This window comes from Nesoenas mayeri (genome assembly GCF_963082525.1).
Source record: "Nesoenas mayeri genome assembly, chromosome: 2".
Taxonomy (NCBI): domain Eukaryota; kingdom Metazoa; phylum Chordata; class Aves; order Columbiformes; family Columbidae; genus Nesoenas; species Nesoenas mayeri.
In genome coordinates, this window is record NC_137543.1 from 126434857 (window position 1) to 126452961 (window position 18105).

General features: G+C 37.2%; 1 protein-coding gene across 1 annotated transcript in view; it reads right to left on the bottom strand.

The window, feature by feature from the left end:
- PLCL2 (phospholipase C like 2) overlaps positions 1–18105 on the bottom strand; it is a gene marked incomplete at both ends in the record, with an annotated part of 104520 nt that overhangs the window by 33332 nt on the left and 53083 nt on the right. The window contains 2 exons of the mRNA XM_080339213.1: positions 6172–6375; positions 9460–11946. Coding sequence (XP_080195339.1) covers positions 6172–6375; positions 9460–11946 — 2691 coding nt within the window. The remainder of the gene's footprint in view (positions 1–6171; positions 6376–9459; positions 11947–18105) is intronic.

Below are 18105 nucleotides of genomic sequence, written 5' to 3' on the forward strand. Positions count from 1 at the left end.
CCTCACACCTTGATGATCTTTGCAAATTTGGGGGCATCATTAAGTCTTCCATCTTTAAGAGTACTTCGCTATTTTAGCTAGGTCAAAGCTGCTGGAGTTATGCCTACCATCCACTTACTGTAAAAATATACTCTAATGCAAAAATTAACACAAGCAACTATATTTAACAGTTCCTTTCCTGTTGGAACATCAAGTTAAGTTCAACATTTACTCCAGCTATCAGAAATGAGCTGAGAATTTTAAAAGGCTAAAAATTTAATAGAAACTTTCTTTCTATATTGAGCATTTGAAAAGGGACTTTGTGAAATGCTATTGGAAAATCCAACCAGACTAATCTTCCATGTCTCCATGCTTCTTGACTTCAAAGAACACCAAGAGATTAAAGAGCCCTTCACTTTATAAAGCTGTACTGACTCTTGCCCAACATTACATTTTTCTCCATGTTTCCTCTCATTTTCTTCTTCAAAACAGCTTCTACCCATTTTCACAGTACAGATGTCAGCCTGTCTGATCTGTAATTTCATGATCTTCCCTGGAAACCTCTTAAAACATTGGCACCACACTAACAACTTTGATAGTCAGTTTTAAGTGAGAGGATACACACAACAATTAGCAGTTTGGATATATCTTGAGATCTTTCAGAACTCTTGAATGAATATCACCTCTTTCTGCTAATTTTTTTCTCAGTCGTTTTGCTGTTCCTGTGTAATATCTTTTACTGGCATTTCAGTTAGCAATGAATTCTACAAGTCCTTCATAAACAAGTGTTTCATGTGAAACCTTAATCTCCACAGGTAAATGTATGAATAAATTAATTTAGCGTTGTGGCATTATTTATTTTCCTGGACCTTTCTTTTATACTTTGATCAACTAGTGGTCATACACACTCTTTGACAGGCTTCATGTTTCCAGTATTTTCAGAAAAGAGTTACTGCTATATTTAAGTCTCTGCAGGTTGATCCTGAAATTCTTCACTGTTGGCTTTCTTCTATTTTTTATTTAACCATGCCAGGGCTAAATATCTAACCTCTCTTCCTCATTTGCACGTGCCTTCAGCTTTCTGGAAGATGCCTCCTTCTTTTGAACAGCACCTCCTCCTCTTTTTGTCCTCTTCAAGTGTTTTTTGGTAGGTGGTATATATTTAATTCAAACCCCCTGTGAAGTATCTTCCCAGCGTCTACAATGTCTGTTCTTTTGCTTACTTCTCTTACCTTTTTGTTTTAACAGTTCTTCATCATAATGTAGTTAAGCTCTCAAGTATAAAAGCAAGGAATTAACAGCTTTTTAACCTTCTGTGCAAAGGCCAAATTCTTTGCTTTGTAAGTCAGACAATGCTAAGAGTTAAACTGTAGGATGGAACACCCACGGAGCTGGACTCCAGAAGACATGGGCTCAAGAACAACATTCTGAGCCAACCAGGAATCAGAACACAGCTGTCACAGCCTATGCCAGTCACGTACTCCTCAGAAAATATACCAGATGGAAAAATCTGTATTGTCTTTGGGTGCACAAAGCAGACAGTGGTCAGAAGCTATCACGTGATTTGAAATAATGAGATCCAAAGATTGAGTTTGATTACAGGAGATTGGTGATCATCTTGAACTCAGCCTTCTCTGCCACAATCAGAAATCAAGCATTCAGATCGAAACAAAGTTACTCAAGAGTTAAAGGAACCTACTCATTCACTCAATTTTTGGAGATAAACTGGTAATTACCAGCACTGTATCTAGTACTATATTTTTTGGTTACCCCAGCGGTTTGCAACCTCAAACAGCAACTTGAGGAATAAAGGCTTCTCAGCTGAGCATCTGTGGCACATTAGTAAGCTGAGATGAAGTAGTAAAGTCTTCATCTACTTGTTCTCTCAAGATACAATTCTATAACCACAGCAGAATGACTGAAATCCCTGTCACCATATTGCAAAGCAACCATAACCATGGACCTACATCAACAACATGGTAACTAATACAGATTTTAAAAGCTAAGTATAACTCAAAAGAGATCTGCTAATCATTCTTTTTCAGGCCCTGTGAAAGTGGCAATGGATATATTCTTTGCTTCCTTCAGAATTACAAACTTCAATCTACCATGCCAAATTCAGAAGTGCCCCACCTAATTAATCTATAGATATCAAGATGAGTTTTAAAGGTAAAGAATATTTAGGGGTTTGAGCAATAGCTGAAGTATAGCAGGACTATTAACATTTTACCAATACTACTATAGAGCTACTAATCATCAATCATATGTTGTTTTCCAGTTTACTAGCTTTTCTGTATCTTGACATCTCCCATTTTCTTCATCTCACAACCCCCTCCACCAATAAACAAATCTCTGCTCTCAAGCCTATCCTTAGGGTATGTATACAAAATCTATTAATCTTATTTGATTTCATTTGAATCAAATCCAAACCTCCTATTCTGTAGTCTGCAGACATTTTGAATTACATAACCTCAACATTAAAAAAAATAAACCAAACCAAAAACACAACAACACAGAAACACCATCAGAAACTGTGCAAAAACAGACCTAGCAGCATTATCTAATTAGGGTTTAATAATATTTAATTTTAATTATTGTAACAACATTACTTTATCTTCTTTCACCCAGGTAGAGTTCTCTGACTTTCCTGTCTTAGCTTTCCTCTTAGAAGCAAACAAATGCTTGCAAAGTTCAGAAAACCTTATCTTCATCATCAGGGACACTCCATCCTCCCCTACGGGCAGACAGAGACAGCCAAGTTCTCAACAATATCTGCTTCATTTGTACGATCCTCTAGCACATCTTTGCAGTGCTATTATACTCATCACTGAATAATGCTGCAGACTTAGGACAAGATAGTTGTGGGGTTTTTTCTCTTGTCATAGCATAACTTTTTACGGTTTACTTACTGTTTTTATCTTAAAGGTTATAAGACATTTCAAAAAAACATGCAATGGTGTGGAAGAGGCACTTGCCTTAACTCCAAGCTTCAGTCTGCAGCACTGATCAGTGATGGGTGTGATGACACCAACAGAGTGCATGCTGAAGGATCACATAAAGGAAGCTAAAGTTCATGAACGAGAGGGAAAAATAAAACATTGTTAAATGGTGTTAGGGTGAAAAATACTCAGGAGCCTGGAGAAGCTAGAGCAAAATACATAACTTAAACTTGTCTTTCTAAAAAATTCCTAGTTATATTTGTTTTTCATTATTCTGAAAAGACACCTCAGCTCCTGCAACATGGATGAAAGCAGAAAATCCTTGTATTTCCTGGGTAAACTTCTGGTTCCAATAACACTGGTGACAAATTACTTATTGAATTCAAAAATACAAGATTTTAACCCATGAACAGAACTAGCCTTTATCACTTATAGCTCCTCCATTAAACATAGTAGTGAATGCTGACAACTTAAGCATTATGTGCTAATAGTTTACACGTAAAAAAACCAATTATCTAGTGATAACCTAATTAACTTATTAGCATTTGCCTCATTGGTTCTTTGAAAACATATATATGTACCTGTGCCATGCTGAAGACTTCTCACTTTTCCACATGCCCCTACAGTATTGCATAATTTGTAATTATTTCAATGTGGACCAACTGTGCCACTGTAAAGATCTTACATCCTTTCTCACTTAACAGAGCAACAAGGAGCCTTTTAAGCATTCTCAATGTAAACAAATTCTGAATTATTAAAAATCTTGGCTGAATATTGCTTTCTATGTTTACTATCATTTTATAAAAAGGAGAGTATTTCTGACAAAGAAGAATCCCTTCGTTAGCCAAAAATATGGTGATCCTGAAACAGCAGTACTTTGAGAATATCATGATATGTCCCACATTAAGCATGCACACAAGGTAATAACAGCTTATGCATTTATGGTACTAACCAAGGTTTATTTAATAAATATTTAACACAGTCTCTGTTCTCAACATGATTTCATACTTAAAGAGTACTTGACACACTGGAAGAGCATAGCTATATAATTTTGACCTGTATTGAGGCCTAAGCCAGCAGAAAATAAGACAAGGAGGTAATAATCACTCTGATGGTGTATCTACCCTTCCTTAATTCTGCATAAGGCTTCTCATTATGAAGCTGAATTTTACAGCCACCTGTTAATTAATCATATAAAAAAAATCGCTACACCAAAACCAACCATTGAGATAAAATGTGTCATTTTGAGGGCTCACTATAATAATTTACACCGAAAACACACAAAAAGAACACATTCTGTGAGAGTATCAGACTCTAAACATCTGCCACTATAGTAAATATCAATATAAGAGTTAAGTAGCTTCACATCTTTTCTCCTTTCCTTGAGGGAAGGATGCCACTGGTTCACAATGTTTTCAGAAACAAGAGCTACCACTACAACTGCCATGGCTCACTTCATTTTCCAATATACCCTACAAATTTTAATTGCTTAAAACCTTCTGTCAAACTGGACAGAGTATTAGCAAGACCAAATTTCACAAATTGAAATGCACCTCATTATTTTAATTTATAAGTTTTATTTGATGAAAATAATATTAATTTTTGCTTATCTTCAACACGATTTAGAGCTAGAAGCACTAGTCTCTGAAATTAATTCTTTATTCTTTAGGGAAGAGAAAATGTAAAAATGCTTTGAACATGTCACTAAATAAATATTCTATTATTCTTTCATATGAAGAAAGAAAACAAACATTCAAATCATGTTTAGACTACAGGATATGGGAGAAAAAAGTCATATGTGAGAGACAAAGAGCAAACCAGTCTTGGATTGTAAAGGATTCTGGAGTCATGAGGCACCTCTATCTAACAGACATTCAAACAAAAAATTTAATCCAGACTTCCAAAAGGATTTTAAGTATCTGGAATAGCTTAATAACTAATCAACAGCATCACCACATCAGAACAAACTGCAGGCAAAGACATCTCCATCGACAAGACAGAACTTCATTACATACATGCTACAGGTGTAATCCCATCGATCAAGCTTGTTCGCATCCTAATGATAGTGATATCCTGCAAGCTACCACTAAGAGGCTATACCACTGTCTTCTTGTAACTGTGCTACCCTTCCAATCAATTTCTATTGTATTGACATAATCACCAAACTACATAAACTCTACCTAAATTGCTAATTGAAAATGAGTACTTTTTGGATTTTGGTCTAGAATTGTTCTAAAGCTGCTTCTTTTTTATCACGCAGTTTAGAAGATATATGTGAAACTGGGCTACTGGTTTCTTTTCCTTCATTTTCTTTCTTTAAATAGCAAGGACTGTTTTTAAAGCAGTGACTTGATCATGCAAAGTGAGGTTTCTCATTTTAACACACAAAATTAATGCATTTTTTTCCTAGAAACGTTTACTTATTATCAGATGATATAATAACTTAGAGAAATCATTAAATAAATAAATAAAGGCTCAATTACTCTGTGCCAGGTTACTGCAGTTTAAGTAAGGAGGACATTTCAAATCATACTCGTCTGGATCTTTATTCCATACTTCAGCTAAATGCAAGGCAGATGTAAATCAGTGTTTACTTAGTGTTTTAGTTCTTCCTGCCTTCTTGCAAGATGTTTCAATTTCCACTCTCTAAAGATACAGTTTACATATTTACTGAAATGTAAGGGCTGAAGTTAACATTACAACTGCTTACAGATGTAAAAATGCCTAATCAAATAAGATCTATAAGAAAGATACAGCAAAGAAAAACAAAAAAGCATGTGTAGAATTTAACACTTCAAGGTGCTTATAAACCTAAAATTCCTAAAAGCAGTTCCTGACGTTTTTCTATTCTATGTTGAGTCAAAGCCAAAGGAAATCAAGGTCCACAAACTGGAAAATGTAAAGTAGCAAATTAATATAAGAGGTTTATTGATATGCAAAAAGCTTCAAGTTACTGCAAAATAGGTAAATTAATACATGCTCTTCACATTAAATCCTCTTCATTATAACCACTTTGCCTTCTGAAGTGTACAAACACATATTTGCATGCAGTATATTAATCTCTATGTTTTACTCAATATGAAAACACTCTCAGTTGCTGTACATTCATGGGAATGACTTTCAAGCCTATGTAATGAAGCATGAAGTAGGAAGTCACAGGTTAAAATGACCTTTCAAAACAGACGTGGTACTGTATATTACAAAAAGAAAGGCTTTCAGATAGCATATAAAATAACCGCAAAGGACTACTCACCATGTCATATGCTGTTACAATCTTTTTCAAGACCTCTGGAACAATCCCTTGGAGCTCCATAGTCGGATACTGATCATTGAGATTCAGTACTACCAAGGGTGTATTATCCGGCCCAACCAAGCGCGTAGACACTGCCAAAATGCACTGCATAAGATTTGCTACAGGAGAGAGGCCACATAATTCTTTGAATGAAACTACTGCATTCTGCAAAAAGGAAAGAAAGAGTTTCCTTTACAGTTAAATATGAATTTTAGTGTCTCATTCTTTCAGGATAAAATACTTCATCGTTATAGCTGAGCTACAATGTGGAATCACCACAGATTTTCCCTGAAGAACTGCTCGTTTTCCAAAGCAACCAGTATTGCTCATCTATTTTACCACAAATGTTAAAAATTCAAACAGAATACCCACCATGGGAAAAAAAAAAAGTCTATTAAGAACAAGTATGTCTGGTCTCTATCACAACTAAAAGTAACCATGCAAATAAAGGAATTCTAACACATACTGGTTACATATTTTGAAAAATTCTAAAAGACACTGCAAAGTAATTCTTTAAATGTCACCAACAGAAACAAAAAAATTAGGTGCTGAATGTTCCAAAGAAGCAAAGTGAAGTGGAAGGAGGAATTAAGCCCATTTGTAACTTTAAACATATCTGAACTATAGTCCAGACGTGCTGTGGATCTGCTGGCTCCCATTTGGTGTGATTCGCAAACCCAGTACTCCATTACTGATGGCATTCCTATCACAGCATCACACTTAAGTGAATTTTTAAGGTATTTTAATAGAAATACCAATTTTGTACCTTTCCCTAAAATTTATTATAGTTGTATTTTATATCCAATATGGCAGAATATAAGATCATACGTTTAAACGTGAAGAAAATTTCCAGTATTAGAAATACAGTGTGACTCCAAGCAGCCACTGAAATTCCATGATGGGAATATTCTCAGCACTGTAATGAATTTATGATTTTATACCAAGTGGGAGCTGGTGATCTCTGGCAGGTCTGGAGTTTGTGTTCCTGTAGGAAACAAAAACAAAAACATGGTATATTTAAGTTACAAATGTGCTCAGTCCTCCTTTCTCTCATGTCTTAACCAAGTAGGGTATCTGACTAGTTTTAGGACACAGATTTTCATTTTTAACCAAAACCACTTTCCATCTTGTTGGCATGGAAAGACTCCTCTGTGGACAAACTTCTCAGAGAGACATAATGTCAACCTTAATGCAAACAGGAATAAAACATGGAGCGTTTTGCTCTCCTTTTCTGACACGAAACACCCAAAGCAGACTTACATATTCACGCCTGAATACTAAATTACATCTACTACAGTCACAGTGTACTTTAGTAAACATGTAGAAGCATCTCATGTTACACTTTAATCAGTGATGAATATGTAACAAGTTATGACATCAGCTTTTGTCATGATAATGTAGTACCTAACCAAAAGAAGAAAATAGGCTAGCTATGTGTATAAAGATCTAGAGAAACCACTGAACTCATTGCTGCACGCTTTCTTTTTTTCTCTTCTTCCACCTTGTATTAGAAAAAAACCCCAAACCTTAGCTCTTTATAATCTGGCTTATGGGGACATTATGTATTTATGTATCATAAAAATCATAACAATTTATAATGCAAAATTTCAGTAATACAGAAATTAGACGAATCTCACATTCCCTGACATAAGTTGATATTTATTTTGACTGGTTTATTTACTGTTACTAGCTGTACACCCTTAGTAACACAGTGTTTAAATTGCACACATTATTTAATCTGTCAGTAAAGCTATGCAAAACTAATATTCTCCCATGTTTCTAAAATATCTTCTGGATAGCATTTTGAGAAATAATAATGATGGATTTAGTCAATAGCACAACTTTCAAACTGATGGAATACATAAAATACTTTTTAGTAACTCATGTTCAAAGAAAACACACTGTAAAGCATTTTTTCTCTTAAATCCGTTCTGAAAAATACTGCAGCACACACAGTAACGAGTAAAGAAGCTACAAAAATTGTATGTTTTCGTTGTTTCCTCAAATCTTAGGTTAAGCTCTTACTTGAAAGTTATCTTAAAATACAGAATCCTCTATAAGACATACACCTATCCTTCAATAGGTGAACTACAGGTAAAGTTCACTTAATATGTAGCTCGTAAAACGAAACTTATGAGTCAAAATATCATCCCTGTATTTTTTTAGTAATCTTTTAGAACAGTAATTTCATATACCAAATGGAATGGGAGAGCTCTATAATGCTGTACTAATTCCTTCTTTTATATGAAGAAAATTTGTTTTAAAACTGAGTTACTATTAAAATCTCTCCAATATAAGATCATTCATGAAGAAAATTTTTCAACACTGATGTGCCTTTAAAATCCAAAATCAAGTCTCAGGCGTTTCCTTTAATAGGTTTCCCCTTAAGGTTACGTAAGAGGATTTAATAGGTCACTTCATTTGAAATGACTATGCTTAATTTTATTGATCACTGCTAGTATTCCATCAGAAGTTTATAGATAGTTAAAAGCTTTATTAAATAAACCACAACTTTAAAGATCACTTTAATCTATGTCTAAAAGGGTTTATTTGCCTAGAATCTTCATTGGATCCAAATTAGGCATTTTTCAAGTGGGATCTCTTGGCTTCCACAAAAATAAGCACCTCTGCCTGTACTTTTTCCTGAAATTCAATGTGTTTACTACACATGACCTTTAAGATAAGGTAATTTCTTCTAGAGGATGCCTTCTAATATCTTAGCGCTAATTACAAGTATTTCTAATGTTTGTTGCCAGAAGAATCGTGGAAAGCAAATGGTCTTTCTGAAAGTACTGCCTTCTATTGGGAAGGAGGAAAAAACAAAACCTCAGTGAAACTATGCTAAACACACTTTCACGTATAAGAAGCTTTTTAATAAGTAGCAAAGTCTCTATTCTATCAGCTACATTTTCCTCTTGCATTCCTGTTCAAATTAATTTTCTAAAACTGAAACATTGCCATACCTTCCTCTAGTGTATATAGTATTCCTTTAGACAGAGGACTAACCAACAGGCTTGAGTTCTAACACCAGAGTGGGATTTTCACTTGCACTCAACAAAATATGCACATGCATCCAAGGTTACTTCAGCAGATGGTATCACCTAAAAGATTGCTTTGATACAACCCATTTTTTAAGCTATTCATCATTAGACTTAATGTAACTTACAAAATGCAGCAAGACTCTAAAAAACACACATTCCGTAAGCATCATACAAAAATACACACAAGAACTGATTATTAAAACTGTACCTGCATATTTTCTCTCAAATCTGTGGCATCTCGAATAGGCTGGAGAGCATTCTTGAACACTTCATCTATTGTTTTAATCCACAATGTTCTCATAGAAGCATATTCCCGTGATTTCTTGCCCTTCCTCACAGAGAGGCCCCGCTTATGAGGTTTCCCACCACCCCTGCGATTAGTAATGGCCACATGCACAAAGAGGGAAGCATGTGCTAAAACTTCACCAGTTAAAGACTGCAGAGGAACGTGCCGATAACCAGTCTGTAGACACTCAAAGGGAATAGTGTATTGCCCGATAAACTCATCCCCAATGTAATCATCATCCAGCACTACAAAACGCACCATAGCTAGTTCTGGTAAATTTATTTGAAATTCAAAACTTTCATCAAAAATTGGGTTATCCCCATTCTGATGCATAGTTTTAGTCCTTTGCTCTGCACAGTCAGCAGGGATTCCATGTATTTCAACATAGACATAAGGATCCACAACATCACCTTTGGCACCTGATCCTTTGGGTTTAGGAAAGTTTTGCCCACTAATGATTTTAATATGAAGCAGTTGAGGTGAAACTCCAGGCACGGTGTCTTTCGTATTCGCGCTAAAGAAGGACACTTCTTCTCTCATGATAGCAGGACGAAGGACGTAACCACAGTTCCCATTTTGTCGAAACCAACCAATGTTAAGATCCATCATTAAGCCCGGTGTTTGAAAGTTCATTGCTACGATCTGACAACCACACTTCCAAAAGTCCTGGGGATTCATATTACTAGAGTCAATCCTCATTGGACTGGGAAAAACTCTGGCAAGAAAACGTTTGTTGTAATTTACAAAGTCTCCTGGGTTTTCATTGGCATATTTGCTAGCAAGCACTTCGTTAAATGAGCACACTTCCCAGTACTTCTGGAGCTGAAATGAAACTTGAAACTCTTTGAACTGAACTGACTTACAAATGCTTACCAACTCAGAGAGTTCTTTGCAGAGCTGAAATCGTTTCCCCGTCATCGAGTTTTGCTGTTCTATCCCCTCTTTCCCCACTCTCTGTGACATTTCTGCTCCTTCATCTTCATCTGTAACATCTCCCTCTAGTCCAGAACAATTAGAGGAAAGCTTCTTTGCTTTAATTAGTATTTTCCCTTTCAGTGATTCCGGTGATGGAAGATAAGTCTCTTCAATGTTTGGAGACTGTGTATGTAGTTTGTCCCCCAAAATTTTCTTCATGTGTTGTACCATCACTTTCTGCTGCTTAATAGAACAATGATTTTCTAAACACAAAATAAGAGGGTATTCTGAAGCAAAAAATGCATACTTGTTAATAATGTCAATCACACTACGGAAGACAATCTGCGATGTCATTGTATGTCCTGTGTAAATCACAGGCTCATTATCCGGACCATCCCATACATCCAGTTCAACACTACGACAACCCATTTTAAGAGCACGAATGTAACCTGTGATGTCAGAAGGCCCTCGAAACTGATCCTCTATCAAATACGTATTATGGGATGAATTTATAAAATAATGAGATAAAGGTTGTTTCATATCTTGACAAACTTTTTTATGTTCTGGATCAAATATGTGGCAGTCTGGTGACGTAAGGTAATTCGTAAACCCATCTATAGAAAGACAACCCTTTTCCTGGCCTTCTTTGGCTGGCTCATATTTCTGAATAATTTCAAGGCTTATTTCTTCCGTGACGTGTGCCATACCCTGTTCTGCTTCTAAAAACATCATGAGGTCCTTGGTATCAAGAAATTCTTTATTGCTTGAAAACTGAACTAATAAGAAATAGATTTCAGGTCTGGTACAAAGCTCATGAAAAACTTCAATAAACTCCTCTTTTGTTACTTCAGTACCAGTTTTTTCCTTGGATCTATGTAACTCCTTGAATTTTAGTTCAATTTTATTAGTTTTTAAACCTGGATTTAAGTCTTTTATAAACTGTACAGCATTACACAGGGGTATATGTCCCAAATTATCTACATCTGATTCAGTGAACATTTGTGAAAGCCATGAAGTCCGCATATTATCTTGAGTACTTTCTATCATATCTAGAGTATGCTTTCCATAAGAAATCAGGTATCTTAAGCCAGTAACCCAAATATTTGCAACGTCTGCTGAGTTAGCAACAAGATCTAGTGACTCATAGTTTTCTCCATATATAATTGAAAATGCACAGTCTTCTGATATCTGGTCATATATTCCATTGCTGCGAAAAATATCTGTATTTTTTCCCGTTCTTACTTCTTTGATTGATTTAATATCAATCTTTGCTTTCTCAGAATCCTTTTTTGAAGGTTCCCAGCGTAGAGACTGCATATCTGCATCTAGAAGAAAGTATCGGTGATACACCCTGGAGTTGGATCGAATCTTTTTGAGCTCAGAGCCTTCGACCATCGCATTTATACAGTCACTTGCACTGCTGATCTTTTTCTCAGTTGGCATACTGCTGAATGACACAGTCTTTTTCCGTTCTCGCTTTTGTTTCGTACCATCCTGGTAAACAAGGAGAGGGAAAAAAGAAAACATGTATCAGTATGATTTTGCTCAACACTGAAATAGGTTTCAACTTACAGCTGAAAGTTCATTAAGTAATTCAAAAAGGTCTAGCATATGTGTGATGACCAGCAAGACAGCATTTCTATTGGAATTAAAAAAATAAAAAATAAAAAAACCACCAACCTGATAATGGCTTAATGTTTGTTCTTGGTTGTGTAACTGATCTTCCAGGATCTTTTTTTTTTTTAATATTTTGTTTGAACAAGAAATTAAACAAAGCAAGTTTTGAATGCTAATGAAATAATAATGCTGTATAATTCCTTTTTTTTCAGTAATAACCTACTTACAGAGATAAAGGGTTCTACAGCTAAGACAGTAGAAAGTAAGATTTCCTCTGAGTCCTTATACAGTCCTACAGATACTTGCTGAACTTTGTCAGTAGAGAATCTAAGGCTTTAATACCATGCTGACAGGGTCCTCATGAACACCAGACAAATGTTAATACACACTTGACTACATGAAATACATAATACACGTCCATTAAACTGAAAGAAAATAACTAAAAAAGAAAAAATAATGTAATTTAGCTAGCTCTATTTGCTTACATATAATCAATCTCATGAGAAAAAAATGAATTTCAGAAAACTCTGTGCTTTCATTATCTGCATTTTCTGAGACTGAAAAATGCTGTGGTTTGGAGTTTTTTTAAAAGCATCATGTGTCTTGATAAGCTAACTTTTAGTCCAAAATAATACTTTCATGAAATAATCTTTTTGTGTTAGGTATCCTATTTAGAAGCATTCTTCTCATATTCCAGTAGTGCTCAAAAAAATTACTTTTCCAGCTTTATACAAACAGAATGCTGATTTTCCCTCTAGTAGTTTTAGATTTGAAGTATGTTCCCGTGCAAATCAGCATTGCTTATATGGCAAAAAGGAGAGGCAAAAAAAACTTTGAATGATTGCTATGCTGAACAGATGTTCAAGGAAAAACCATCCATTACAAAATGCATTTCCAGTTCAGGGCATATGTGCTGTATGTTTAATTTTATTACATTAAAAATGCCGAACTCTGCTTTTGTAATTTAATTTATAAGCATCTGAAAAGCCTTTCATTGAAAACAATTATTAGTAAAGAAGAAGACTTAATATTTGCTGTTCCGTGTTTGAGTAAATTAATCAACTACATAATTCTTGCACCTTTAATGACAACAGAACTTGCTTTACACAAGTTCTCAAGAGACCAGTAGAAGTGAATAACCCTATGGATGACTGTTTTATTTCCAACTCCAGATCAAACATCTGCAATGGATAACACACAGGGCTGATTCTTGGAATAACTAATTAACATGTAGTTTGGGCATGAGGACTGCTTTCAAACAAAAGCAAATTTCCTTTTTTTTCTTTTTTTTAAAAAAAAAAAAAAGAAAAAGAAAAAAAAAAGAAAAAAAATATTTTTGTTCTATTTTAAGCCCAGCTTCTTGTCTGGCTGTCTATCTATTTTCTAACCTGACAAAGTAGCAAGGGACATCCCCACAGACATGAGGAATGACATCCCTGCCCAGTACTTTGGGGCTTAGAATAAAGCATGCTGAAACTCCTTAATGCTCCAGATTGCTCAGTCACAGATCTAGGAGAGGAAGGTATTTCTTGAACTCTTCAGTGAGAGCCAGCTGACAGATAACCTCCTGACACCAGCACCCTCCAGGCCTGGGAAGTATTCCCTTGCCTGACCATGCTCAGTATTTACCAAACAGAGGGAAGGTCTGTGCCTTTCCCTATGATGAGCATTGTGTCTGAACCAAGATACTAAATAGCAAGGGAGACAAATATCTGATGTTTCTTGATGCTATCTGATGTAAACAGGTCCACCTTAAGGCAACACCATTCCCAACTCTAGTTACTGAACTGGAGTTTACACATGTGAATCAGAGGAATAATTCAATCTACCACCTGTAAAGCTATTTTGCTTGCCTGCCAGATGAATTTGAAACCCGTTTCACAATATTCTGCATTTCTGCAGGCTAAGGCAATCTCACCACTTGGCTTATTCATATAAAGCCTTTTGGCGGTACACATCACTGTCTGAATGTGATGACCGTGCAGACAAATTTTAAAATACTCTTGTGAGTTTCTCAAAGCTCTGAACTCCAGAACACTGTTCATTAGTTTTTGCTTCTCCACAGATCAATGACCCCAAGCTACCAGATTGCCTGTGCAAGTCTCCATCCTGACAGACATGGCAGTCACAATCAATCTGCATAAACGGAAGAACTTAGAGGATATTTTCCCAAATTATCCACCTGTCTGAAAAGAAACAGAAAAGAAACTCTCACTCAAAAGCTGAGACTGTAATTGCATAGAGTGTGCACAAACTGTATGAAATAGGTTTGTGAGCCTCAGAGATATAGTGTGGCATGGAGAGTCAGATATATTCTGCTGTACAATGTGGAAGATTTCACCCTGAAAGTGGGGTGGCATTCATGAATCATGGTCAGGTCTCTCATGGCCTTAAGTTTGTCTTGAATCAAAAAGCCTGTCACTTCAGAAAATGGTATATATCTAAACAAATACTGGAGCGACTTTGCAGCATACAAGAGACTCACAGTGGTCTTAATGCTGTTCAAGATGCTTGAAGTGAGGGTGGCTGTGCAGTACAAATTAATAATTCTGTCCACAGCAGAAGCTACAATTTTTGTGCTGAAACAACTTTCAGAGCCATTCTATGATCTCTCACACAATGAAGACCATGCCAATCTTCACATTACAACAGGTACTTATAAGCAAATACTGCCTGTTCTTCAGAAGACTGTATCGTTGAAACCGAAACGATCACATTATCAATACTTTTCCTAAAACTATCTGCGACACATCCAAGAGCACCTGCAATAAGTTTTAAGAAATAGACCAGACCACAGACACTTTGCTAATATCCACTACAAGTGAAAACACAAAGAGTTTAGTTTATCCAGGAGTTTGTAGCAACAGAAAGCAAAGTAACCAGCAGTTTAAAAACCAGGAATAATCCCAGCTGATATCTATGGCACTTAAGAGACAGAGACAGCAGCAGCAAGCCGCTTAAAAGAACAAATAGGGAAGAGTTTTTCCATTATAACTTTTTTTTTTATTATTCCTCTCAAGGTACAGACAAAAAAATGGTTTTATGACTAACTTGGCACTATCTACAAAACAATTCTGGAGATGACAAAGATCTTGAATTGGATGCTGAGAAATATGCACATCGTTCCCAAACAGCAACGCTTTTAATACATGAAACTTTATCATAACATTACTTAAACAGTAGTTCAAATAAACACAGGTACTGATAGGGACAGTGGTGGAGTTCAGAGATTTGATCACCTAACAGATGAGGTTCATAGAATCATAGAATCATAGAATGCTAGGGACTGGAAGAGACCTTGAAAGATCATCTAGTCCAATCCCCCTGCTGGAGCAGGAACACCTAGATGAGGTTACACAGGAACATGTCCAGGCAGGTTTTGAATGTCTGCAGAGTAGGAGACTCCACAACCCCCCTGGGCAGCCTGTTCCAGTGCTCTGTTACCCTCACTAAGAAGTTTCTTCTCAAGTTTAAGTGGAACCTCTTATGTTCCAGCTTAAACCCATTACTCCTTGTCCTACCATTGTTTGTCACTGAGAAGAGCCTGGCTTCATCCTTGTGACACTCACCCTTTGTGTATTTGAAAACATTAATAAGGTCATCTCTCAGTCTCCTCCAGAGTTGATAGAGGAAACAATGAATAGTGCAAGGTTTGTAAACATCTACTAAAGGAGAGTGAACTTTACGACCTGTAAATGCCCAAATGAATCATGGGAAGAAACTGGGCCTGCCACCCCCCTGAGGTGTGAAGCGAGGGGCTGCAACTGTGCAGGACAGTCCTTCCACCAGCCAACAGAGAACAGTCCTCACAGCCACCAATGCAAACTTCAGAGATGGGTGTCTGCAGCCCTGCCCATCTCCATGACTAAAGCAGCTACCTGCAGCTTCGATGTGGTAGTTATGCTCACTGGCATTTGAAGATTAAGGCCTCTGTCTGCATCTAGCCCACTAAGGTACTCCTTTTGGAACAGAAGACTTTAAAAAGAAAAGACAATAGTAACAAGAGGAAGTGGCAAAATGACATGTTTTTAGAGCACTCATCTGGGAAGTTGACATCCCTGATATCATTACCCCTTAAACATTTCACTCAGTGACCCTGGATGCAAAACATACTAACAGTCACATAATCACAGAATGGTTGGGGTTGGAAGGGACCTCTGGAGATCATCTAGTCCAACCCACCTGCTAAAGCAGGTTCACCTAGAGCAGATCGCACAGGAATGTGTCCAAGTGGGTGTGAGGGTCGGTCCAAAGAACAGCATCTGCCTGAACATCACCATCAAGAAATGAGAGAACTGAGGCCCTGACAGAAAGAACGCATGGACAGTGACTTGGAGAGAGGCCTGAGGAGAAGCATTGTGTTGTGCAGGTCTCTCTGACCTGGATGGCTACTGCTAACAATGGCTGCTGTATGGACTTCACCTGCTGCTTCAGCCAAGCTAGCCCCCGCCTCCTGAAAGGGATTGTTATGTGGGTCTCTTCAACTCAGGGACAAGAGCTGCCATCCAGAAGATGGATTCTCACCTGCTGCCTCAGTCACACCTTGCCCCCCACCTGCTCCCTCAAACAATGGCCAATGCTGGCCACGTAAGCGCTGGCAAGAGAGGCGAAGATCCTTCGAGCCTGCGCAGTTTAAGCCTGGGTTGCGAAACCAAGGTGGAGACTGGCCTCAAACAATGGGAGCGAGGCAGGGGTGAAGAAGCATAAAGATGATTCCTGACTGGACATCACTGAGATCTCCCCACCAGAGGATCCCGAACCATGACGGAGGACAGGCAGGACTCTACGGGACCGGAGACCAGAGGGACACCTCTGAAGCTTGACTGGTGGTAAACGCATCCTCATTCCCACTTTTTTCTTTCCCTGTTTCTTTTCCCCTCTCCTTTTTCTTACTCTCTCTCTTGCTATCGTGTGCTGCTTTACAGACAAAATAATAAAGTAACACTGTTTGATTGAATTATAACCCCTTGGTGTTTTGGTTGCCTTGATTTTGCGCTCTGAGATCAAGGTAAACGAACCATCACGAGTCCACCACCGAGTGGACCGTGACAGTGGGTTTGAATGTCTCCAGAGAAGGAGACTCCACAAGCTCTCTGGGCCGCCTGTTCCAGCGCTCTGGCACCCTCAAAGTAAAGAAGTTTGCCCTCATATTCAGATGGAACCTCCTGTGCTTCCATTTGTGCCCATTGCTCCTCATCCTATCATTGGGCACCAATGCAGTCCACACAGCAGGGACCTGAACACTGAGTTTAGCCCTCACCTCCCCAAGTGACAGATCCTGCTGCTCCTTGTTTATGCTCTAACTGTACAAAACTTCCATTTGTGCTTATGTACCAGAGGTTCATCAGAAGCTTAGAAGGCAGCTCCATCCTAATCTTCTGAGCACGTGGCTAGCACATGAGGAGCTGCGCATTTGAAGATTCCCCAGGATGACAGACCAGAGCCCAATTACTCAGCAATGAGGGATGCTTGTGAATCTGAGGGTCAGTGTTGTGGCAATGCTGTAAATGATTACTAATGAGTAGGTGAGAACACAGGCCATGCCTAAGTTTGGTTAATTTTACTTTGTTATTTTTTAAATCACACTACAGTAAAAGCTGTAATTTAAGGTACATCTGTAGCCAACAGTTGCAATACAATTCACGACTTTATGATGAGGACAGTTTAATGATCTTCATTATGAACACAGAGTGAACTACTCTTCTGACGCTATAGAACTCATTGACAACTTGGTTTTATAGTGCATGTGACACTTAGGTAGCCAATTTGAGTATGAAAAACTGTCTTCTTCAAATGCAATTCAGCAGTAATTGCAAAATCACCTAGCTTAACAACACAACGTATGACATAAGCCTATTTCAGAACGTGGTTAAAAAAAAAACCCTTTGTTTATTTAAGATTCCTAAGCATTTTTGTTCAGAACCCAGCAAAACAAACCCCCAGGAATTTTATAGATTTTCTTTACATTTAAAAAAGCATTCAGGTATGTCTATGTATAGTTACATGTATTCAAATGAAAAAGCCACTGATATTTAA